Genomic DNA, 26,274 nt, shown 5'->3' with positions numbered 1-26,274 from the left:
TTGACTTGTGCAAGCATCCACAACCTCCTTTATTGTCTTTCTGAACTCAAAATATCTCTACCGTTTTGACATCTCAAAAAGCATGTATCGGATACACTGTCACACGCATTTCAATTCACACAATACAAGCCAGTCCAGTGTTTTTTTGGTTGTTGTTTTTTTTCCAAATCGCTTTGGCACATGCAAGTACAGTATACAGTGTCCATTTTAATTTTAAAATGAAAGTTTTTGCTTCAGATTCTCACAAGTAAAAAATAAATCGTCGCGGTCCATGGGCTGAAAAAAACACGATCAGGAATAGAAGCATGACTAACATTAAAGCGAAATTATATTTAAACAGAAAAGAAAAAAAATCAGAAATGTATAGATAATGCTTCTTTGTTGCTTGCTGAATATGAAGGGAAAAGCCAATTGATGTTAGTTTATTATTATTATTATTATTATTATTATTATTATATTAAACAAATGTATGATGTATTTAACTTTTATTACATGCCACAGCCTATATCAATAGGATTACCCGAATAACCAATCTTGCACCGGTCATTTGCAGCACGTTTCTGTTTAGTTTCATCACAGCTGTATCTTTCCAGCACACACCACAGCCAACACGCACAACAGAAAGACAGACATATCAGACCCGCAGATAAACTGTTCACACCATCTGCTGTTCAGCAGTCGCACAAACGAAGGCATTCAAATGTACTGTATTAACAAAACACACAAAGAAAACATCAGAATAGAAATGTTTCAGTACCATTTATGTTGTAGTACTGCAGTAGCATTTTTTGTTTTGTAATTAATGTAGATATTTCGTTACTTTTTATTTCACACATAGCTACATTGTATAATACTGCTATATTAACCATTTCCTGGAATAATGTGTAAGTGTTAACTTGCATGTAAGCATACGCACACAGGATGATGTGGCTAATGCTACACTGCTCTGTATGTTAAGCAGGATTGCCGTTGTTTAGTGTTTAGCCCTGATACGAATAAAACGATTTCGATGACTGATTGTTCTTCAAAGCTATACCGGTTAATGTTAATGCAATTTAAACCAGTGAAAGCAATAATGACATGTATGCTTCCAAAATGTGGATTAGCATATATATATATATATATATATATATATATATATATATATATATATATATATATATATTCACAGCAAGGAAGGGAACAGATTTAATCCCAGAGATTTATGCAACCGGAAAGAGCGACCTTAAACAAAAACTGCATATGTATATTTTCACATAGTCATCCTTCCAGCACGTTCATTCGCACTTGTTATCCTCCCTGTCCTTTCCACGGCGGCATCAGTCGACTTCATTAACCTTTGCAGCAATCAATATTCATCACCCCACCCTTCAGCGGGTCAGCCTGCCCGCATCAACAGCGCCCATCACCTACCATTCCGCGCCGGCCGACGACAATCCCAGTGCGCGGTGCTGCTCAAAGCATGCCCACGGGCGAGGGGCTGAGCGCGGAGCTGCGAGGAGAGCACCTTCGAGAAGGAAGACGGAGCCTCCGGAGAAAGAAAATACAGGGAAAGCACGGATATTGCCTTGCTGAATCACTCCCCTTCACCGTCTTGTAACCATTGTGCTGCAAGATGCTGGCTGTACCATTGTGGCTGCCAGCGGAGACAGAGGGGTTAGGGAACGGGGTTGCTATGGAGACCGAAAGGAGCACACATGACGTCAGAGCGCCGAGCGGGCGCGCGGGAGGGAGTTGGGCTGATCCTCACCGTCCTGCTGCAGCCGCTGCGCCCGGCCTGCCTCCCCGGCCTGCTGGATCTGCGATGTGGGGGAAGAGGACGAGGCTGACGACGGTGCAACCACCCCCTGTTGTTTAGTATCTTCAGCAGCGCAGGCTGACACCACAAAAAGTAAGGGGTCATAAATAATAGAGAGCTCCCAGCGGTGCAGCAAGGCGTCGTGGTTTGCTCTCCAGCAGTCCACCCTTGCGCATCTCGTACAGCGCCGGCACACAGCTAGTGAAAAGACACCGGCGGGGGAGTGTCCTTTACATTATTTTCAGCTATTTAAAAATTATATCACGGAGATTAGGATTTCCTGTCTTCCTCTTACATTTTTAATACTGGTGTGACGCACATGTAGGTGTATAGTAGGTAGAGTAGGGTGTCAGTTCATCCCTTATCATGGAGAAAAATAAAACCATTCACACATAAGCTACTACATAAACAACATATATATATATATATATATATATATATATATATATATATATATATATATATATATATATAAATGCGCAGGTGTGAAAGGGAAAAGAGAAGCTATACATCAAAACATGTCGAAACATCTCAGGGAGGCCTTCAACCAGGCTGATGATGATTAACCCTTCCCAACCCTTCCCCATATATATATATATATATATATATATATATATATATATATATATATATATATATATATATATATATATATAGTGTGTGTGTGTTTACACAATATATGGGGAAGGATTAACCCTCGCTATGATAGGCTACAGTAAAAATGTGTGTGTGTATTTACATTGCCTACAGAAAGTCTAAACATTTTCACCTTTTATTTCCTTATACCCTGGAATTAAAAGTTTTTTTTTTATCTACACATCCTACCCCACAACCAAGTGGATTTATTTATTTATTTATTTTTAATTTGTAGAAAATATATCAAAAATAGAAACTTAAATTGCTTGGTTGGATAAGTGTCCACCCCCTTGTAATAGCAATCCCAAATTAGCTCACCAGATTCACACACCAAGTTAAGTGGCCTCCACCTGTATTAAATTGTTGTGTCACAAGAGTTCCTGTAGGTTCCCTCTGCTGGGTAGTGCATTTCAAGACTCAACCATGAACACCAAAGAGCTTTCAAATTTTCTCTGTGACAAAGTTGTTGAAAGGCACAGTTCAAGGGGATGGGCAAAAAAAAAAAAATATATATATATATATATATATATATATAAAAAAATCAAAGGCCTGGAATATCTATTGGAGCATGGACAAGATGGTTATTAAGAAGTGGAAGGCGTATGGCATCACTAAGACCCTGCCTAGAACAAACAGTCCCTTCAAACTGGATAATCAAGCAAGAAGGAGACTGATCAGAGAGGCTACCAAGTAGCCGATGGCAACTTTACAAAACCTACAGGCTTTTAGGGCCAAGACTGATAAAAGTGTTTATATGCCAACAATATCCCAAGCACTTCACAAATCTGGCCTGTATGGTACTCAAGGAAGCCCAGCCTGAATCCCATTTGAAGTATGCAAAAAAACTGGCGCACTGCTCAATTAGTGGCTCCCCTCCTCTATAAAACAGGGAAGAGATCTGCTTCCTGTTGTGGACAGGCAGTGAGGAGAGACTGGGAGAGGAGCGGAGTGTATTATGATTGAGTGTCAGTACTGAGAGGAGACATATTGTATTTGGATAACAGGACATTGTTTATGAATTTAACTATAGATTATGGATTGGACTGGTTGCTGTTTTGTCTTGTTAGTCTTTGATTGGTTTTATGTGTAGATCAGGGACCTGTTTAAGTGTATTTAGTGTAGGCTCAAGACGAGCTAGGGTTTTGTTTGGAGTTTTCTCTCTGTGTGTTTGTTTTGATCACGGTGCACTGCATAATAAAACACACTTATTTGCACCGTAAACTGTCTCTGTGTTTCCTATGCTCCCGGGATAAAGGATGCAATAATCTCAGGTACACTTAACATGTGACTGCTTTTATTATTCGATCTCATACGTCTACCATCAAACAGTTCGTCACTCACTAGCATTCATTGGTCTCTCTGCCTGTCACACCCATCTGACTTTTTTCCATCATACTCATTTGCCACGCAGACCCAGGTTCCTGCCCTATGTACACTTCCTCCCCCCTTCTCTCACTGGCTTTCCACGCTGCACAATGCTGGCCACTCTTGCGCCCTCTATGCCCTTCACCCTCTTTCTTGTCCAGGAAGTGCTATGTTGGCTTCTCATAGCATCTTGTTACTTTTTAGGGATCCAACTTGAAAATACACCACAGTCATCATCCACCACAACAGGCTGGTACCATAAACCATCGCTCCAGTCACAACACTTATTTTCTCTTAAGCAGACACTCAGACACCAGTCTGCTATGCCTTATCATCTTACAAATGATATCCATTACCAATCTACTTTCGCTCCCATTCTTTCATTCAATTCACTAACAATATAATTCACAATGCTTTTACACCACCATTCAAATATCAGTTTTGTTCCTCTAGGCTTCTTCTGCTCCCAAAGTTTGTTCTCAGATCCACTCATTCTCTTCTTGTTATTATTATTATTATTATTATTATTATTATTATTTTTATTTCTTGGCAGACGCCCTTATCCAGGGCGACTTACAACATAAGTGCAAAACAAAGTGCAAAAATACAGTTAAGTATAAGGCATCAAACATTACAAATTCAAATTTACATTAAACAAAGCAATTCAAGGTATAATTTTACAACTTCCAATTTATACAGTTAAGTACAGTAAGTGTGGACATACATCCTGGAAAGTAAAGCCAAGTGCCGTCAAGATGTAAGGTCACAGTCAAGGGTTACGGGAAAGGGAGCAAGGATAAAAATTAATAACGCAAGAAGCATGATAAAATGCTATGAAGTGCTATCTAATGGGGATTAAAAGGACTAATATTACAACTACTGTCTGAAAAGATGTGTCTTGAGTAAGTGCCAGAAGGAGGTCAAGGACTCTGCTGTTTTGACTTCGGTGGGCAGGTCGTTCCACCATTTAGGGGCCAGGGATGAGAAGGAGCGGCTCTGGAGGAAGGAGAGTGGAGAGGAGGCAGAGTTAGTCTTCTGGTACCGGAAAACCACAGTGGTCTGGAGGGGATGTATGGAGAGACGAGTGTCTGAAGGTAGCTTGGTGCAGTGTGGTCGAGACAGCGGTAGGTGAGGGTCAATGTCTTGAAGTGAATGCGTGCCGGTATTGGGAGCCAGTGGAGGGAGCGGAGCAGTGGAGTAGTGTGTGCGAATCGTGGCAGAGAGAATACCAGACAAGCCGCAGAGTTCTGGATGAGCTGGAGCGGGCGGGAGGTAGTTGCATGCAGGTCGGCCAGGAGGGAGTTGCAATAGTCCAGGCGGGAGAGGACCAGTGACTGGACGAGCAGCTGAGTTGAGTAGTCGGTGAGGAAGGGACGGATTTGGCGTATGTTGCTCAGGAAGAATCTACAGGTGCGTGTCAGCGTGGTGATGTGCTGGGTGTAGGAGAGCGCAGGATCGAGGGTCACTCCTAGATTTTTAGTGGAAGGAGAGAGTGTGGTAGATTGTTATTCCAAGCATACAGCTTTTCATGTTTCTTTGTGTCATCCAGTTTCTATACCATTTTTGAATTAAGTGACCAGGTTGCACAGACATAAGTGAGCAATGGTAGTATGCATTGATCACACATTTCTCTCTACAGGCAAAAGGGTACTTTTCCTTTCAACAACATGCTGTTTCTTCAAAATGTACTGCATGCAATTTTAACGCTTCAGATTTTTTCCATAATATCTCTGCCATGCTGATTTGTTGTCCAAGTTAGACATAACTGTTGACTTTTTCAAGTATACATTGATCTACTTAAATTTTCATAGACTTAACAGAGATATTAAACATTAATTGGTTTTACTCAGGTCCATTTTAGGTCCAGTTTGCATATGTTCTTGAAATTGAAGATGTTTTTGCAAATATGACAATGTCAGCACCAAATCATAAGTTGTTAAAATAAGCTCTGTTTAACTTGATTCCTTTTTCTTCCTAGTCCAAAGTTTGAACACTTCTTCAAAACTTGCTGTGAAGAGTTTTGGAGGGATTGGGTATCTTTGACGTACTCCTTTACAAATCTTTATCTCGTCAGTATCTTAAGTATGAGACAAATTTTGTTTCCAGAATTTTCTCAATTTCTTCTCCAGCTTATTTTACGATCTCCACTGTGATTATATCACCTCCAGGTGTTTTCAATTTTTCATCTTCTCTATAGCATAGCCTACTACTACAAATTACATCTGGTATTTCACTTGCATTCAATGAGACTTCTACTTATTTACTGCTAACATTTGATTTGGGAACTTGACTTTTTTATTGATCTTCTTTTCCTTATAAGTTTTGTTTCGAGATTTTTTTATCTTGTGATGTGTTGTCCTCCAAATTCTCTTGCAAATTCCATGGTGTCACTCGTTATTTTCATGCATAACTCTGATGCATTTAGGTCTTCTTGTTGGTCATGAACTACACTAAATCAGTTCATTTCAAATTTGTACTCCACTTGATGATTTCTGAGGATTGGCTTATGTTCCTTCATTGGTGTTCTTCTTACCACTTTGGCATTGGGATGTATTCTGCATCGAAACACTCTGTGGTTGCTTTCATTATTGAATCTGTTTTGGACCTGGCAGTCATCTATTATATGTTTATGGTTTGTTACTCTTTCTTGCATTAAGACTTCTCTAGGTCCATTTTCTTGTTTTCTTCATGAGGGAATTTGTGATAAAAATGTGCATTTTTTGCTAATTACATTAATCTAATTACGCTTTAATTCCGGTTTCCGTGTCCATATTTACCTGTTGAGGTCTCATCATATTGTTCTTTTCCAGTTCTTGCTTTGAAGTCTCCCATGATGATTCTAAAGTGTGCTCTTCCTATTTCTTCATAAAAAATCTTCAAATTCCTCATCCGAGTTGCTTGATGTAGGTGCAATATGAAGTCGATATATCATTGTTAGCTGGATAAATATTCTTGCAGCTCTGCCAGAGGGGTAGTCAAATGTGGTTATGTTATTCTTCAGTCTCCTGTGTATTATGAATCCAACACCACTTGTGCAACCATTTTTTGTTCATTGAGAAAATTAAATGTCCTATCTTCAATTAAATTCAATATTTTCATTTTTGTCTAATTCACTGTCCTGCAATGCCCCATTTAGCCTTACAGAGCTCTTCAAATTTCTGCACCACCATTTCTGCAAAAATATGGCAGCCTGTCCATACCTGGTGATTGATAGTACCCTCTGCTTTCATGTTCTCCTGAACACTGCCTTGGTCAGTGGCAACCATCTACCAGGGATTGAGGGACATTTGTCTAGTTTACATTCACCATACCAAGCTTGAGTGCAGTGCAGTCAGTTTATGTTAACTGAAAATTATTGACAAGAAACAGTGAAGCTGTTTCTCAGCTTTAGTCCAATATCAAATACTAGCTTTGCAACACAAGCACCCAATACTAACATTTAAACTACACATTTTACCTGGCATCAGTGGTCCCCAACCTGTCCAACATGATCTACAGATCAATCTTGAAGCATTAGAGTGTTGATTTTAAAGCAACCTGGTAGCAAAATGACAACTAGTGACTCCCCTCCCTCCGCTTGACAATTCGTCAACACCACCCACCCCCCACTCAACTAACATCTGCATTTGTGAATACTTAAACCTCCTGAATATCAGATCAATAAACTGTTCAGTCAAGGGCACATAGTTTAAATAATTAATCCAAATCTCACTGGGGCAAATTACATACAAAAACTAAATAGCGTGACAACACATTTCTTGCACATTTGTGGTCACTACAGTTCTGCTGCCCCGTTTACATGAGAGTGTATTTTAGAGAAAGAATGAAGTCTTCCAAATACAAACGAACTCAATGATAATAAATTAATGGCAGGGTTTGTTTAAATATTACATAATGTGCTGAAAAGAGATGTTGTGTTATAAAGGATATTGTATAATAAACAGGGGTTTACATGGGGTGTTCCGTTGGACAGAGATAGTAAAAGAGTAGGCTACGTCCATCTGTCTAGGATGCAGAGGGCTTGCAGTGCAAACTATTCATGCTGCCATGAATACGACAGTATTAAATAAAACTGTAAGAATATGATTATGTCATTACTATTAATGTTATGATTAGTTGTTCTAATAACAATAGTATATGTAAAAAAGCTGACAGCACAGCAATTCCCATTATTGCTTTTAGGCTACATATGCACTATAGCTACTGAAGGTTAATGGAGCAGAGAATTTGAGAAAACAGACTGTTCATTCACACAATAAGTCCAAATCACTATATGATAAAGCAAGGGAAAATAAAACATGATTAGCTGCATACTTAAAGCATTCAGTATTGTATCCAGGGACAATAGAAAACATGCAAAGGGCTTAATACATAGATTCACAATTTAGGTATTGTTACATTAGACTTAGAATAAATGTGTTTCCTTTCAAGTCCATTGTGGTGGTGTACAGAGCCAAAATGATGACAATTGTGTCACTGTCCAAATATTTATGGACCTAACTGTAACTGTGTTGATATAGAAAAATGAAATATAACTACCTTTATAGCCAGCAACAAAGAATAACCCTCACATTCATCCCACAGGTCCCCTACCCAAATGCCATGACAAATTACATTGCCTGGTCATTATCGATCATTTTACTCATTGGGGCATTCCCTGGCTGTTGGACTCAGACCAAAGAAGATGCTGATCTTGTACCCTCTCATTCCCCCCATGGTTCCTCTCTTATGGCCGGCATCCTCCCCTATCACACTTGGTTCCACACATGCAGGTCTGGCTCACATTACCAGTGTCTGTGGATGGACAGGAAGGAGGGGGGCACTGGAAACATTGGACTCAGATCACTCTTGATACACCTGAACTGCAAAAACAATTATATATAAGTTGTGTGCCAAATATTTGTGATAAGAAATACTTAACACAAATGAGAATTGCTCAAATAATGACAAAAGACTTTGCTAAAGAACAAAAATAAATGTATTACAAGTTTACAAAAGGTCAAGCATGGGTCATCCCCCAACCAGAGAACACATTAAAGGGAAACCAAAGCGCACCTTGCATTTTAAAAGGAACTTACATGTAAAATACAGAACACTGAACACATATGTAAAATATCTTTAATTTTCTAAGACAAAGTAAAAAAAAAAAAAAAAATGTATACTGAGATTCTTATTTAAAATATTTTAATTAGGCCAATTATTTTTGAAAAAACAAAGGCAAAACCATTTCAAGATTTACCATTAAACAACACAGAATATCAAAAAAGCTTTTATTGCTCGCTTTACTGACTGAGTTTATAAAATCAGAGAGCAGGAAGCAACATGAAATGTCAGCGCAAAAGTTCAGTAACTCAAACTGTAAATTGCATGTTTTGTACATTTATTACAAATCAATAGCCTGTATTATATTTTGGTTTAATTTTATTATTTTAAACAAATGTAATTGTATATGAGGAATTCTGCTTAAATAGTAACATGTATATTCTATGAAAAGGGATATCTGTACATACACCCCACCTTACCATTCTGAATGTATTTGGTTAATGCATAATCATTTGATTCCCCAAAATATCTGCATTATGGCACACTATCAAGTTACAAATTAAACTTCTCAATGCTTCTTCTTAGTTAGGAAAGAGGATTTGGGCATGACCACAGCAGCATGGTGATAAAACACAAATTTCACTGTGAAACAAAGATGGTCCATCCTTCCTGTGGATGTAGTGGGGAAAACAATCATTTCCAATCATTTAAGACAACAATCTCCATATATATCGACATCTACAAACACAGACACACATTTATGGAAATGCAAAACCAGAAACAGTTAATTACATTTTTGTCAAGCAAGGTTTATCCCCAACCTGGGAACATATTAAAGGGAAAACAAAGCATGAGTTACAGACATCAATATATTTCATATATTAAATGTAAAGTAAAAATGTTATAATTGCTAAGCAAAGACTTCAAGCACCATATACCTCTATATCTATAGATATACACACTCACATTATTGTATGGGAGCATGAAAACAGGCACACCCATCACAATTCCTCTCACACAGACAAATTGTTTATACAGTGCTGCACTGGGCATGCGCTGGAACAAGTGAAGACGACATTTGGGGCATTGGCAGTGTGACATTAATCAGATGTTTTGAAGCATACAATTATTATACAGTGGCTGAATACATTCAGAAACAGCACAGTGGGATGGTTTATATTTGTATATATTTAGTGCAGTTATCTTTAGTTTAAGTTAGTCTGCGATTTATCTACATCTAACATCTAAAATAGTAACTTTGTGAAAAGCATTTCTAAAACATAAATGTAAACATTTTCTAATATTTATTACAAACAAAAAATATCATGTATATATCATCTCCTTCCTTAAAATCAAAGAACCACTTGAGAAAGTTGGATGCATTTTAACCTTTAGTGAAACATTTCCTTTTAAAACTATTCCTGATTTATCAAACATTTTTATTTTACAAGATTTACATCAGTGGTCTCCAACCTTGTTCCTGAAGAGTCCATATTGGTCTCAAATCAGTGGGAGGCTGCAGTGTCTTCAGCTTTTCATTCCATCAGAACCCTTAACCGGCAAATTCAACAATCTTGACTAAAGTGGATCAAATAAAATAATCGTTCTTAAGGTGTTGATGAGGAGAGACTTATCAAACCTACTGGACTGCTGTCCTCCAGGACCAGAGCTGTGTACAACTGCTATAGATTACATTAAATCTCAAACTGGTTACATTTTTTATTTGTATTATTTTATTCCACCGAGATAAATATTGGAAGGACATCAAAATGACACTGTAGCTTCCAGGATCAAGGTCTATTGCCTCTGGTTTATACCATATGACAATGGAAATAGAAACCAGCTTCCTGTATGTCAATTGACTCACTGTTGTGCACTGTAGGTCAGCTGTCTGGAAACCCTGTAAGATAGGAGGGAAATAATCACAACGCCTCAAAAAGCAGTGTGAAGAATTTGGTGGAACATTTTTGGAAAATATCCCAATGTGTTTTATTATTATTAGCCTGTGTTGGTAAAGTATATGTCTAGGTATGACCTGTGGGTTCCAAAAGGCTGGATGTGTTTTGGAGAATATGTTTTCAGGTAGTAGTTTTCAAATTATACCAATATATGTAGTAAAACTGAAAAACAATGTATACATGTACACTGTAAAATCCATAATATCAGTGTGCCCTTTATTTAGCAAATCTTGAGACCCATACCAAAACACGTAATATACTGTATTATACTATACTAATACTTAGTACCCATCACTACACACCAGTAATGACTAAATCATAACAAATACAAAATAAACATTAATCTGTCATTTTTGGGTATTGAAAGCATCATATGATGTAATCTTGTTAGCTTGGTAAGGTGACACACTATAATATAGAGCAGTGAAGGGGCTGCAGCATAAAGGGCCAGCGTTGAAACTACTGGCACTATGGAGCCACACTGTAAAGGGCTGGTGCTGTGATGGGATGTATTGCAATTAGGTTTGCTTTATTAAGGGACGGCTGGCAAACAATTTGATTAGTATATCTTTGTTCAAATGCAAACAATGAATTCAAAATAAATAAATTGACATATAATGCAAATTTTTTGGAAAATGATATACAGAATATCAATCAAATTAAATAATTTGGAGAACTTGACAAGTAAATGTATTTAAAAGTATAAGTATCCATCCATCCATTTTCGAAACCGCTTTAATTTAATATATTAACATAACTGGCATGTCTTTGGACAGTGGGAGGAAACCGGATTGCCCGGAGTAAACCCACGCGGACACGGAGAGAACATGCAAACTCCCAAGTATAAGGATATGAAAACTAAACAGAATGGTTTGTTTTACTGGTTAAATTTTGCAAAGACTATGTATAATTACCACTATTAAGAACATTCTACACATTTATTATAACTAGTATGTTTACCACGCATACTTTTGGTTGACTCTAATGACTAGTAGAATTATCATAATTTGAGTATGTTGAAATGATTATTCGTATTATTATTTTACAGCAAAATAAAGTACAAATACACTGAAGACCCCAAAGTTAAGGGTACCAAATTAACTTGACCAGTCAAAACAGCAAAACGAAGAGTGACTAAATACAAGGGTTTTATATATATAACCACATATTAGGCACCCCGTAAGTACAGTAAGCTTGGAATTAAATAGTCTCCCTTCAGATGAGCATCTCTATATGCATAACCAATAACTTAGTTTATTTAATACTGGTGTAATAATAGAATTGTTGAATGAACCATTAGAATTATTAATGTGAGGATTATTTAGAGCTATCTGAAGACTGAAATAGTTAAACTAGTGCTCATAATCTGGAAGAAGCAATGAAAGTGGGGGACAAGCAACAGCTCAGACAATAGATTAGTTGATAAATTGGTTTAGAAAACAAGATACCTTTTCATAAAGCCTCTGGGACTGTTAAATCTGTGAGTCTGTGTTGAAGGAGATGGTTGGGATTGATATTGGATGCCAGTGACATCTGCTTTAAAAGACCTGAGAACAGTGGGGAGAAACAAGGAGCAACCTTTAAAAGGACACTAGGTGACTTAGAAAATAAAAATCAATTTAAATAATTGAGTATTGAAGAGCATGCTCTGCGATGTCAATTCAGTTATTTTTAATGGACAGATATTAGAAGGTAGTTGATAAAAGAGCCTACACTCAGACTATGATAAATTAGATCATAGAGTGAAAGACTGTCCAAGGCACGGTGGACTGGAAGAAAGCAAGATATGTGGAAAAGTCAGATACCATAACAATTCTGTTAATTGCAGAGCCTCAAATTGCCTACCTCCAACAGATGCAGAGCCTCCTTGCAGTTATGGTAAATTTATGTCAGGTCTCTACTGAATGTTGGGTTATAAATTAATAAAAAAATGTAATATTGAGCGTTTCCACCAGTGCACACAAACAGCTGTACAGTGGGGAAATCTAACAATGTACAGATTTATTATTCTTAAATTATTATTTTAATTATTATTATGCTGTAGGTGTATTATAGACATACTCCACAAAAGCATAATGTAAAAACAGTGAAGCAACATTTTAAAAATAATAGCATTATTTACAGAAATGTTATGCCGTTGTTTTAAAGACTGAAAAAAATCACAAACTAGGTATGATACTTTTTTATTTAGTAAATGTTAAAAATTGAAAAATACGAGTTACAGATGGTGCAAATTCTGTCGACACCATTTTACTCTCGTACTTTGGTCAGGGAGGTTATGTGATGGTTGTATGCGAGATGTTCCTTGCAATATCTGAAATTCTTATGCTATTCTAGGATACCTGGGAGATCCAGTTGAGGAGAAACCATCTAAAGAATGTGATGATTTATGGGGTGAGTTTCCTGTGAAGAAACAAAAGAAGCCATTAAAAACTTCAGTTGGCTGGAATCTTAACAGTTTGAGCTAGGCTGAATTAGTCTTCATCAAACAATATAGATGCAGGCCTTTTTATTTGGCAGTTGCAAATTAATGTGAGGGTCAGCTTTCTATTACTAATTACTACTACTACTAATAGTATTAGTGACAACCTCTAAGATATGCTTAATTGTGTAGCACTCTACCTGTGTATGTCAAGACACCAAGGGTAAAATATTAGTATACTAATCACAATATAGTACAATATGTACACAATAACCACAAATGTCATACGTTTTGTTTTTGTGGACATATGTCTACAGAATACAATGTTTAGCTTTGTTTAGCTAAACAAAGTATTATCTTGGAGGAGGTTACAATAAATGTATTTTTTTAACAATTTGTTAAGAGATAAGAGGCCCTAGTTCTCATAGTATGCCACTAAGGCCACAATCAGAATCCATTACATCTATAATTGACTTACCTTCAACACCAAGCAGAAACGTGCGTTTTCCATCTCTCTGAAGGTGTAAAAAAAAGTTATCATGTCTAAACCAATTGTAAGTGATCAGCAGTTTGTCTAATTGGCAAGATTCGGGTACATACTCTAGTGCATGCTACACTCAAATTACTTTCAGAGCTCCAATGAACACATCTCACTAGGTGCAAGACAACAGACCAAGACGATGAAACGATACACAAGACAAGGTACGATTTGTATCATGATACTAAAAACTCATCTCGGCTTCACAGACTTGAAAATACTTTAAATCTGTTAGATGGATGAAAGGCACATATGAAACCACTTCATAATTTTGAACCAAACTAACTTGCAAGTGCCAATTTATTTACTGGCTAAAGCAGTGGTTACCTAAACCTGGTACTGGAGATCTCAGGGTCTCCTGATATTATTTGTTCCAACGGAGATCTTTTATTGAACTAATGATTCTGTGATTTCAATCCAATTAGTGCTTTTCAAATCCTAAAACAGGTGGGGACAAGGGACAAGTGGAAAGGCAGTTATTTGGCATTTTTTAGTGCACTCAGATTAGAGGAGGCTGGTTGGCTCAAAAAGGTCTACAGGTGTTATATTGCAGTGGTGGCCAACCCTGTTCCCGGAGAGTTGAGAAAGATGTTAAATTATATATTTTCAAAATGCTCATTAGACATGTTTTAACATTTTAAACATGGTAATGGTCCTTACATTGATGTATTTGGCTTTTTCTTAGTAAAGTTTTAATACCAAATTTAAAAAATACTACATTCTATAGTAATCTGATGTTAAGTGAAATGAAGCAGACACAAACTTTCAAAAACAAAACTGAAAAAATCTCCAGATGTAGATGAAACCTTGGCTCTTATTCACCATGCAAATATTCACCAACAGAATGGGAATCGCTGCCACGTGTGCCGGTTTCCGATCTTGAATCCCCTGTGGAGATGTAGTTAAGCACCCCCTCTTCTGGGCTTAACTATGCATCTCAAAAACCTACTCCCCCCTTAATTCCTCACGATTACAGGTAAAACAATAGGCATGTTTTCACTGCCATTTCTGATCCAGATCTAATGCATTGGTAGCATTTCTTCCTGGCAGTGTGGATGCTTTAATGGCAGGCGCCATACAAACACCCTTTGCATCAGTGGAGCAGATAAGATATTTATGAATTGAAAGAGAAAATACATTTACATACCTGGGACAATTCCACTTGTGAATATTCAGGTTGAAAAAATAGTTGCAAATTTGCTTGAGAAGTCTGGAAGGCTGAATTGGGCTTCTGTAGGGGGGAACTGTAGGCCAGTTTAATCACAGGACTGGAATGGAATCCCTTTTGAGGGTTGCACTTGCCGGTTCTGGAGATAGTGGGTGAACCTCTCAACTCACTCTTCTGCTGGACATCACAGTGAAGACCTAGATTACATTTCGATGGGCTCCTGGAACTAGAGTAGTCAGACAACCCACGGAACTTTTTCATTGGTGGAGAGTGGTATTTGTTGAAGGCACCAGATCGTTTCTCCATCCTTGGTGAGGAGCAGGGAGAGGAGTTCAGCAAGCAAATCTCTGTCACTCTTCTGGATGTGGTTGCATTGGGTGAAGCAGAATCATTACCGAGGACTACTTTCTGAAAGAGCTTCTCAAATTCCCGGTTGGTCTCTTTCTTAATGCTCTGCTGGAACCCAGAGAAGGAATGTCTCCTCTGAAGCAGAGGATTCCTTGGTTTCGTCATCAAATGGACTCCCACTCCTGTGAATGGAGAAGTCATCACAAACTCAGATGGCGGGCGTCGCGTTGGGGTCAAACTTGAAGGAGATTGCTGTCTGCCCAAAGAAGATGACTCAAATTGCTTTTTGGGTGACAGGGCATTAATGGAAGGTAGTCTAATCCTGCCGATGGTTCTACATGGGGCAGGAGATGATCCTGGAGTAAATCCAACCCCTACTGGCATGGAGTTTGGCAAGGCTGGACAAGAGTCCCATCTTGGCAATTTACGCATCACAGAAGGTGTCTGGATTTTGCCTCGGACAGGAGACGGCAGACAGGACAGCAGCAGCTCCTGTCTAGGCGATTCCTTTCTGAAAGGGTTCTGTGTCGCTACAAGGAAATGCCCTCTTGAGTGACAAGCTTTAGGACTAACAACATAGGTTTCAGAGAGAAATCTGGGGTTTGACTGAGGAGACCTGGAGATTGATGATGAAGCCATCAGAGAAAATGAACAGCTCGATTTAGATCGTTCCACAAGTGGCAATCCAGTGCCACTGCTCCCCTGGGAGTTTTCCCGTTTCCGGATATGGTTCACAGTGGATTTGGCCATGGTGTTGTACTTGTACCGGTTACGCTTGCGATAGTGCTTAAGCACACTGGACGCTGCCTCTGTTGTAGCTTGCCGGCGCAACACGTTTCCCATCTGCGTCAGCATCTGGGGATACAGTTCGATCAGTGTGGAGCCATTGTTGCTTAGGCTCTGATCCCCTTCTGAATCCTCCTCTGGTATGGTGAAGGTCACCCCTGTGCTGGAGCTGGAATTGCCCTCAATATCAAAGATTTCACATTTGGGAAACAAAGGCTGAGATGAATCACCTGAAAATGTATACAATAAAACAAAGATTGTTTAGCTGTTTATTTTTTATTTTTAATAGGGCTTTCCAGGCCAGCACTACTTCCTCCTCTGTCCCCTCTCTAAGTTGTGTCTGGCATGCTTTTATTATTTTTATCATTATTATATTTCTTAGCAGACATACAGTTACCCATTTATCCAGCTGGGTTTTTACTAGAGCAATCAAGTTACAGTACCTTGCTAAAGGGTACAACAGCAGTGTCCCCCACCTGGGATTTAATCCAGAGCCCAGAGCCCTAAACATTACTGCACACTGCTACACCTCCTTAAATGGCTTTATAAAGAATGATATTCACAAAAATATATTTTTCTCTATGGTAGTGAACAGAAATATCATCAAACTGTCATAAGTTCCCTTCCATAATAATTCTCCTCATTGGGTTATGTTAGGAGCACTAAAATAGGAAGACTGCACCAATTTCACCAGGAAATAAAACACTCAAAAATCACCAACTACACTGATCTACCTGACACCTCAGCCAGAGAGGCTGCCATCTTCCACTCTTCAATCACTGCGTACCAGCTCTGAACACATAAGAGCAGGATTCTAATCAACTTACTTAAAGAGGTGTCTCTGCTGGTGTATATGCTGGTCTCCATGGAACCTGCATCTGTGTCAGACCTTTTGGCAGAATTCTCCATTGAATCATCCTTCAGGACAAATGGAAAACAAAGCCAAGTATACAAATTGAAACCTCTGAATGAATGGCCTAATTTCCATACATGTTGATGTTTAATTTTTTTTTAATTTATAAATACATTAAGAAAATTACATAAGAAATCAATTAATAATTATATATATTTTTGTATTTCAAATTAAGACATCACATATTGTTTTGTCTATAATGTGTTTCTGCATTGTCATAAAAAAGTGAAAATCCCTTGTTTTTTCTAATAATTTTTTACTTAATGCAAATAGGAGACTTACAGCTGTGTGTATCTGCTATATGTATATTTTAATTAGTAATTAGCAAGTAGAAAAATCACAATTTCATTAAATTAAATATCTTAATTAGGGACCGACAGATATATCGGAGCACTGATGTTATCGGACGATATTGGCCTTTTACAGAAATTCCACCAATAATACACTGATATATTCTCTCAAACTTTTAGCTAAATACTTTTTCAAATTACCAAAAAATCCTTCGTCATATTTCAGACAATAAATAAATATAGGTTTGGTTTTACAGGTTATTATAATTAATTACCATTATTTTTTTAACATAGTTATGGTGCTTTAGTTTCCGGTGGAAGCTTCTGACTTCCAGTGATTCTCATGTTTGTTTCTCATGTTTGTTTCTCATGTTTGTTTCACCGGCGCTCAGTAGTGTGTGCCGGTGAAACAAACTCACACCGAGAAACACAGGGCTCATAAACCAATAAACGTGTTTTCTAAAACCCTCATAACCAATAGAAAGTGATTTTGAAAGCTGTGCTGCATTTGAGTAAGAGTCGATATACTGTGAACTCTCGCTAAATAAACAAAACTGTGGAAATACGCTTTAAACCAAACCATCAGCATTATACTTCATTCATGCATTGTTTATTTTGCAATTAATAGTTAGTTCAATCACTACAATTAACAGCAATACAAATATACAGCTATATAGAACATGCACATTTTTGTATTTGTGTGTGAGATTACTCACGTTCTTTGTTCTAATGTACAAGACATTCATATTTTTATATTTTTTCCTTTATTCTCCCTTATTCTAATTTATTTCATTTATTTTTAGAACGTTTGATTTGTGGTTGTTATTTATGATGAAAATTTATGTTAAGTTTATTATGTAAAATTTACAAATCCTGCCTGCCTCAAAGAGAGAGATTTGAGGGATCCATGCTAGAAAATGTCTGTTTTGCATGCAAAAAAAAAATATATGATTATATATATATATATATATATATATATCGGCAGATATATCAGTAATCGGGAAATTTAGCTTCCCAATTATCGGTATCAGTATCGGACCCAAAAAACCTGTATTGGTCGGGATCTAGCCTTAATATTCTCTTCATGTAAATATTTATGGTTGTTGTTATTATGGTTTCCAGTGTTCTTGTAGGAACTGTATGAGCCCTACACATGCCATATACTGCACATTTTTGGAAGCACAGGGGGAAGATTTCATCAGCCGTACGTTTCCTGCTATAGCAGGAATTAGTACATTATCTTCTCTAAATCTGTAGGGTTGTTCTTCTTGGTTTGTATAAAGATGGGCATTATTAATGTATGCCTTTTTCATTATTTCCGTAAACTGCTTACAATTTTTTACAATACAGATATTCAGCAAAATACTCATTAACTGTTGAATATCACATTCTGCACACACTGATAATAACATTTGTATTACTTCCATCTTCCACACGTGAGCAGAATTATCTTCACTTTTGCTTCTATGACCAGCTATTAAGCTATATAAAAAAAGTATGTATATCTCTGTCCTGTGTTACATTTTCAGTATATGTAAAGATAAACATTTAGGTGAGGAATTCATTGTTATTTAAGAAGAAAATAAATCAGCATACCTGTATAGTTCTAGTACTATCAAGTCCATCATTAAGGTATAATGATGATCCATCTCCACTGAGGTCTAAATAAACATTTTTTAAAAAGACAAATGGAAACATTTACTAAAAATAACACTGTACATTCATTAGATATAGCTTAGGTTCAAATTAATGAAGTACAGGTTTCTAATATAGTAATGTGACACCTCAAATTCCCGATTTGCCGCTTATTTCATGATTACATATCAGGGTTTCCTGCAGCGCTTTACAGGCCAGACATATACGTGAACCAAAAAATATATATTTAAAAATAAAAAATAAAAAAAGCAAAATGAAAAGCACAAGTGAACATGTTCCTGCCTGCTGCTCTCGTTTACCACGGCTAAACCCCATCCACAAGCGCACTGTGCCCGACAATACGAGATCAATCCCCCCCACCCCACCCCCCGACACTACAATACAGTATAGGACTGCCTTGCCTATGCACATTTCTGCAAGAAAACTTGCATATCTTTTTGCTTTTAAAATAATTCCTGAATTCCACAACAACATGTGGGCACTAAAAAACATTTCATGTATGAATAAATTGTATTTTTAACTTCTGAATTATGCAGTTACAAAAACCCTTAAGTTAGCCTGTAATATCACTGTCTCTTCTCACTCAATATTACATTTCTAGTCTAAACATTTTAGGACTGTGACTTGAAAAATCTATTACCTTCATTTTCTTCACAAGATGAAGCCTGGAAAAGATGGAGAGTGTGAAAGTCAAGATTAGATTAGATATAGATTACCAGAGCACATTTATTGTTAATGCTTGAATTTGTCAGTTTTTATTTTCTTATCGGTATCTGCCTGTAAATTCTTATTCAGTTGTCATATATTAATTATAATTAGTAAAGTAAACCCTAAAATGCAGGGGGCTTATTGGTGTTCTTATTATATACTGTTTTTTTTTTTTTATTTGACTGACACACACACACACACACATAGTCTTGCTTGGCTTCATTAATTAGCAATTCATACAAATAATCAGCCCAGAAAGTTGCAGAGAAAGTACTGTAAAATCCTGGCAATTGTACAATTCATAATTGCTAAGAATGTAGATCATGCTAATTCTGAACCAGATTCTGATTCAGTATAATCCTCTGATGAATCTGAGGAAAGTTTATTGGAAAACAAGCTTTCCAAGGCTTTTGCCCACGCAAAACCTTATAGGTTTGAACCAATGTCAAGGGGGCCACGGTTTCAGGAATCCACTAAACATTCATCTTAATATTACCTAAACTTGGTGTGCGTAACAACTTAAACTTAAACTTAAACTCAGTGTTTGTAACAATAGTTTATGACTCTGGATGTTTGGTTCTGCACACATCCAAACTCAAGATATAAGTGGTGAAACTCACATCAGTAATGCCCCGCAGCAGCTCATGTATGTGTGCTGAGACCTTCCGTTCTCTACAACTGAGGTTGGTCGTCAAGAGCAATAAATAATGTTATTTTCTCTGTAATTCTCTTTGCCTTTGAACCGTCCTGAGACAGTTTTTCAAGCCTATACAGAGACTACTGATATGCCTGCTGTCTAGCCAGGTTAGCTTTGCTCTGTTCAGCATCAGCATTCATGTCAAAAAACATATTGTGATCCTCTGGATGGTGACTCTTTACATATTTAATCAAATTACCTAGGTGTTAAAAACTTTTGAATTTATACCTCCCCTCGAAATGTTTCCATCACACAGATTGCAGTTAGCAGTTTTTGCTTTCATCATTGACAAGTAAAAAAACAAAACTTCCCAACAGCAGACATGATTTCAGGTGCGCAGTTAACACTTGCTAGCTACATGTAGGCTAGGCTATGTAGGCTAAAATTACTGTAGGCTAATTAACAGCAGGCAGTTTATGCGCTAAATTAAAACGTCATCTATAGGCATTTGTACTCATCCTCGAGAAAATCTAATAAAGGTGCCGATACCATGTACCAGTACTTAAGGGGTGGTATCGGCCCAATACAATTACTAACGAGTAGTATCGGTGCAACTCAAACAACATCTCAAATTTACAGTCTATGAACTGGAAGGAGTGCAAAGATCATTGTGGAATATGACCAGGCACCTTGGCACGGAAGTTGTTTTTCAATTGACTGCCAGGGTAAATAGGTAATGTTAATCTATGGAGGGAATTCACTGTCAAAATTGTGTGCATGCTGACGAAAATACAACTACACGTTTACACATTTGCATTTCTGCACTCTAGAATTTTGACAGAAAATTCAATTAAAATTATTCTATCCATATTCACTACATTTAAATTGATCGCTAACTAACAAATTATTAAATGTCACTTTCACATCAGCTCTCTTTGAAACACAAATTCCTTATTTCACAGAATTTAGAAAAAAAGTATTTTTTTTCTTTTTTTTCTTCTTTCCCAGAACTGACATGTTTCTGCAGGGACATTATAGCTTGAGGAACAGTGAGTTTTGAATTAAGCTTTCATGAGTTTAGGCAGTTCTAAATATTGTTAACAAATTTAATTGTGTTTAAGAGGCTCTGACATTTGTAACCAATCTCAATCATTTTTATAATCGGTTATTTAGTTTCCTTTATAGACACTTAATGAACAATCATCTCACTGTGGTACCTCATCTTAGTCAATTTATTACTACAAATTATGAGCATTAACACAATACGCTAACAAAGCGAAGTGATGTACATGGTTACTGACACTTATTTAATCATGTTTTATTCAATTGTATTACATTGTTAATAAATTTGAATGTTAATTGGGAACTTGTATATAACTTGTCAACAGAATAGTTTTACCTTTTTTTTAAGAGAAGAAAAATACTAAAATCAGGAAATGTAATAACATTTAAGTTGTACAGTATAAAAATACAATGCAAAGCAAAAAGATATTAAAGTAGTTCACAAGGAACATGGAGTTCACTGTATTGTGCTATTGATTGCAAATCAGTTGATTAGGTTGATCTTCTTTCATGGATTAACTTTGCTGTGTGAAAACGGTCAAATATTTAGAAAGACAACACCTGACACCTATTTGTTAGGATTTCATGGTCACTTGAGAAATATTTATCCATTGTAATCCAAAATTAAAAGACATTCCACTGCCATTTTCTCTTCCATATGGTCAATGTTTAGCAATTTCTGATTTAAGTTAGCATCAAACCCTGGAATCGAATTTATTGTTTTTCAGATCCAAAGGACTAACTTGTTGTGGAGAGCCATTTCAATATATATATTTTTTTACAAATGTAATTATTATAACATATTTTATACATGTTCTTTTTCTTGCATGGTCTTTAGAAATTATTTTTGGAACTTCACTGAAGATTTTAACAGTTTGTTTGCAATGCACCTATGCCATGAAAAATCCAGTCACACTATTAAAATCAATTTCAAATAGGTTTTAATATTTCAGTGATGCCCTGATGAGTAACTCAGAGAAAGCAGATATTCAGTTTTTGTGATATTAAATGTCAGTCTACTCTTCAATTGTGTTTTTGATTGTGGTCCCAAGATAACTGGAAGGTTGTGCATAGTAAGTTATACCCATGTACATTACAGCAGGTGAATAGTGTTGCACACGTTTGCTTTTTAACGCTTTTTTATTTTTAATTATTGCTTAGATTAGTGTACCCTGTGTGTCTACAGTGATGCTAAAGATAATTTAAATACAGAATACAAAGCCAAGTCAAGAAAAAACACAAAGCCAGAGTGATGACAACATTTTACAACCTTGTACATGTATGCTGCTTATTCTTGCAGATGTGGTACACTGCTTACAGGCAGCTTGTGTGCTGCTGCTGGAAATGTCTGCCCAAAATCTGAGAGCTCTTCCCCTGTGGTAACCACTGGCTAGGTATATAATGCAGCCAGGCATTAATCTAACGGTATAAGTCTGACAACACTCAAAGTACAGATTTCACACACAATATTGATATCTGATTTGGCTTTCAACATTGGATGGAGAACAAATGCAAAAAGAAAAACAAAAACAAAATTATATGAAACTAACTTACATGTGTGTTCACTTTACTATCCTCTGGGGATTGTGGAGCTTCTGAGAAAATGAAATGTATTAAAGGGAGAGAAAGAAGAAAACAATGGATAAAAAAATCATGAGGGGAAGAAAAGGAAAGAATGGTCAGGAAGAAATAAAGAGAATAAAACAAAAGAGAATCAGATACAGAATTTCTTCACCATACAAAAGGCATCTCAAAATAGTCCTCAACTTGACTACAGCCATAGTTTCTACCATGACATTACAAGAACAAGAACCTTTAAAAAAGGCAGTTTTACTATTCATCATACCTTGTATTAAGTCACCTGTATGGTCCCAATCCTATGTAGAGAGAGGGAGAGAGAAACAGGGCTAATAAGAAATATAATATTCTGTATGGGCTATGACAGGAACAAGTTGACATCATACAGTACATCTTTTAAAAAAAGTGTAAAGAGACGCACGCAACTGAGATACTAGAGGCCAAATTTTTAAACCACCTGGAAAACACTGTGGGAGGACCATTGTGTTAAGTTCTTCAACTCAGATCTGACCTTCCCACCTCAAGATTTTGATTATACTTACTTTTGTGTAGTGGAATAATCATGTCAGGTATGAAAAGCCAAATGCTTAAGTTCAACAGTGAATATTTGTCAAAATACATCTCTTCCAAAACCAGGGCTGGAGAACCCTGTCTTAAAACATTTTTAAAGCAATCCCAAGCACAGTTAGCATGTATAAATCAGGCAGCTTGCTCACACACAGGCCCTTCAATTGGATTTACTGTCCTCAATGTTCTACGACTGGAAATGAAACCAGCTTATTTGGGAAAGATCCCTACCTTCCAAGTGTCCATTTCTTGGGTCTTGCAGTTTTCTGATGTACTGTGTAAATCTCCATTCCAACGCAGGATGCCTTTGTAAATTGAGAGAACAAAACCACCACAACCAAAATATTACACATTAAAAACACAATTTAATTTTCCTTAGTACAGGGGTCCAGCAACCCTGGTCCTTGAGACAAGTTGAGATTTGTTTACCTTTGACACTGAGATAAGTACTCTGTTGCACTCCTTCCAGTTCATAGACTGTAAGTTTGAGATGTTGTTTGGGTACATAAAAATAAATCAGTGATATTTTGTTTTAAATCTCCCCAGAACCAGGTTTGCAGATCCTGTCTTTACAATCGGATGAAGTATTTCTTGAAAACATATTTATTAACAAAAAATAATCTAGGTATTATGTAGTGCTTGATTGCTTGATCAAATTCTGGGACTCCATGTTTAATTATTAATAAATTAAAACATGTCTATCTTGCCTACACATTTCTGAACACTCCCCTTTCTCGCTGCTAAAATCAGGGACCTGAAACAATTTTAACCCTGATGCTTGAAACACCATGTTTAACTCTATCTTAACAAATCCCTGTATTAACTGTCTACATTCCTGTAATAGTTAAGTTAGTCCAATTAAATAATTATAATTTTCCAAATGTCCAGCTATTCTGATGGGTGGGGGGGGGACTTCAGACAGAGGTTTACAGGACCAAGGATCACAACCATGGCCCTAGACTTTCAGGAGTGTTCAACTACACAACTCAAAGATCAGGGCCTGGCCATATGATAGTGAGTGTGTCTCTGACTTGACTATGACCTCAAATTATTAACTTTCAAAAGGCAAAGATGTATAGTGCAGTTTTACCTTGTGGTGTTTTACACGTCATGGTATTTAAACACACTATTACACCTGTATCTTCCATCTTAGTATACTGGAAAACAGACAACAAACAAGAGGGGGGAAAAAAACAATGAGCAAAATAGTTTTTTAAAGAAATAAAAAATGTGGTTGCAGATCAGAAACTCATACACAAACTGCAGCACTGAACTGAGCCTGTCCACACAAACACGTATATGCTGTATCATAGAGGGTTACAAAATAAAGGTTTTTTTTCTTCTTCTAAACGTACTATCTCTGATAGTCTGATTCTTAATCATTCGTGCCAGCATGGGAAATCAGAGTGACATTTTATTGTAGATCAGCATTACTTTATCCTCAATGTCAAACTATTAATCTTTTCTAAATATAGAGTTGCCAATAACAATAAATAATATGTGTACATTGAAAATTGAACTGGTAAATACAATTCAGATACAGCAAAATGTTACAATTAGTGTACACCGTGGCAAACAAAATACTTAAAGTACATTGTGATAAATTAAGCAGTTTGAGATCAATAAAAATCATATTATTAAATTACATAATGTTGCCAGCATGCATAGCATGATATGTGTAAACCACTGAAAGAAGTACAGCACAGTGGAAGGTTTTCTCTGTATGGCCTATTATGTTAAACTATACATTGTGTTAATAGTTAGGGGTTAACTAAAAGATTGAGGGTAACAGTTGTTCTGTAGTAATGAGTAATGAATTGCACAACATACATTTATATTTATATACATTATATTTGTTATATATAGTCTCTCTCTATATATAGGCTATAGACACTGTAACCATGTTTTGAAAACATCAAAATAATGGCATATGTGTGGTTTGAGCGGAGAGACACAGTGTTAAAGCGTTTACACCAGACTGTTTTGCAAATTAAACGTCACTGCTGCTGCTAGGCTTGTCTGGTAGTTAAACCAGGAGCTCCGACTCCACTGAAAGGAGGTATTAGCTTGAGCAGCCTTATCTGTTCAATATTACACCTCATCGTGTTGACATGTGCCCTCTCTTTGAATCGTTGAAGAAAAAGATAGTATCCACATGATAACCGTATGTTGTTTTTGTAAAGACGTGGCGGTTACAAAGAAACTGAAACCCACTGACAACACACACCCTTCAAAATATCAACTCAAAACCGATTAGTAATTGCAAATCTAGACGTTTTGGATACAATCTCACCTTGTCAAAAATCCGTTCCAGGGAGTTCTTATAAATACTATCATTCTCCATCATTTGTTTGGTGAAAATATCTACGTCCATAATATATGGCTATTTTACACCAATCGGTATATGTAAAATCTATACTGCACTGTAATTACTTATCGAGCTCTCAAATGCTCTGCTATTCAAAAAGTAGTTCACAGACAAACGCCAAACGTGATTGGATGGTTGGATTGGGGCTCTTCCTCTGATGTCATCCAGACGCGACAAAACAGTACATGATTCCGGAAGTGGGTTGTGACAGACTGATCTCCACAGGTCTGCTTTGATCCATCCTATCGGTGCTGTGATATAAATCATTTACATCGACGGGAATCGATTGCTTTTGGTCGTATAGATATTGCAATTACAGATATTGAAATTGGGAGCGATCGCATATTGCAATGGGCATTGAAATACTGGAGAAGGAAGTGGTATTCAAATAAACATATTTTTATGTACAAATGCAGAGTTCTCAAATTATTTA

At 36.8% G+C, this 26,274-nt stretch overlaps 2 protein-coding genes across 10 annotated transcripts in view; both read right to left on the bottom strand.

The window, feature by feature from the left end:
• mapk10 (mitogen-activated protein kinase 10) overlaps positions 1–1,987 on the bottom strand; it is a 128,131-nt gene extending 126,144 nt beyond the window's left edge. For 3 of the 9 annotated variants that reach the window (XM_066710753.1, XM_066710754.1, XM_066710755.1), the window contains exon 1: positions 1,414–1,982. In XM_066710753.1, coding sequence (XP_066566850.1) covers positions 1,414–1,416 — 3 coding nt within the window. In that variant the 5' untranslated portion in view covers positions 1,417–1,982. Of the gene's footprint in view, positions 1–1,413 lie in introns of all 9 variants that reach the window. The other 6 variants (XM_066710752.1, XM_066710761.1, XM_066710759.1 and 3 more) reach the window with 5 other exon arrangements.
• A 6,767-nt stretch (positions 1,988–8,754) lies between these two features.
• LOC136754697 (uncharacterized) lies at positions 8,755–25,957 on the bottom strand. Its single transcript, XM_066710751.1, has 13 exons — positions 25,767–25,957; positions 24,564–24,630; positions 23,705–23,778; positions 23,175–23,205; positions 22,883–22,923; positions 19,562–19,586; positions 18,862–18,926; positions 16,890–16,980; positions 14,908–16,292; positions 13,701–13,737; positions 13,143–13,203; positions 12,249–12,347; positions 8,755–10,742 (listed from the first exon to the last, which is right to left on the bottom strand). The coding sequence occupies exons 1-13, from the start codon at positions 25,845–25,847 to the stop codon at positions 10,706–10,708; spliced, it is 2,094 nt and encodes a 697-aa protein (XP_066566848.1). The 5' UTR covers positions 25,848–25,957; the 3' UTR covers positions 8,755–10,705.
• Between the last annotated feature and the right edge of the window lie 317 nt (positions 25,958–26,274).

The sequence above is a fragment of the Amia ocellicauda genome, chromosome 8 (genome assembly GCF_036373705.1).
Source record: "Amia ocellicauda isolate fAmiCal2 chromosome 8, fAmiCal2.hap1, whole genome shotgun sequence".
NCBI classification, from domain to species: Eukaryota; Metazoa; Chordata; class Actinopteri; order Amiiformes; family Amiidae; genus Amia; species Amia ocellicauda.
Note: the sequence above shows the minus strand (reverse complement) of the source record. Positions and strands in the feature narration are given on the sequence as shown.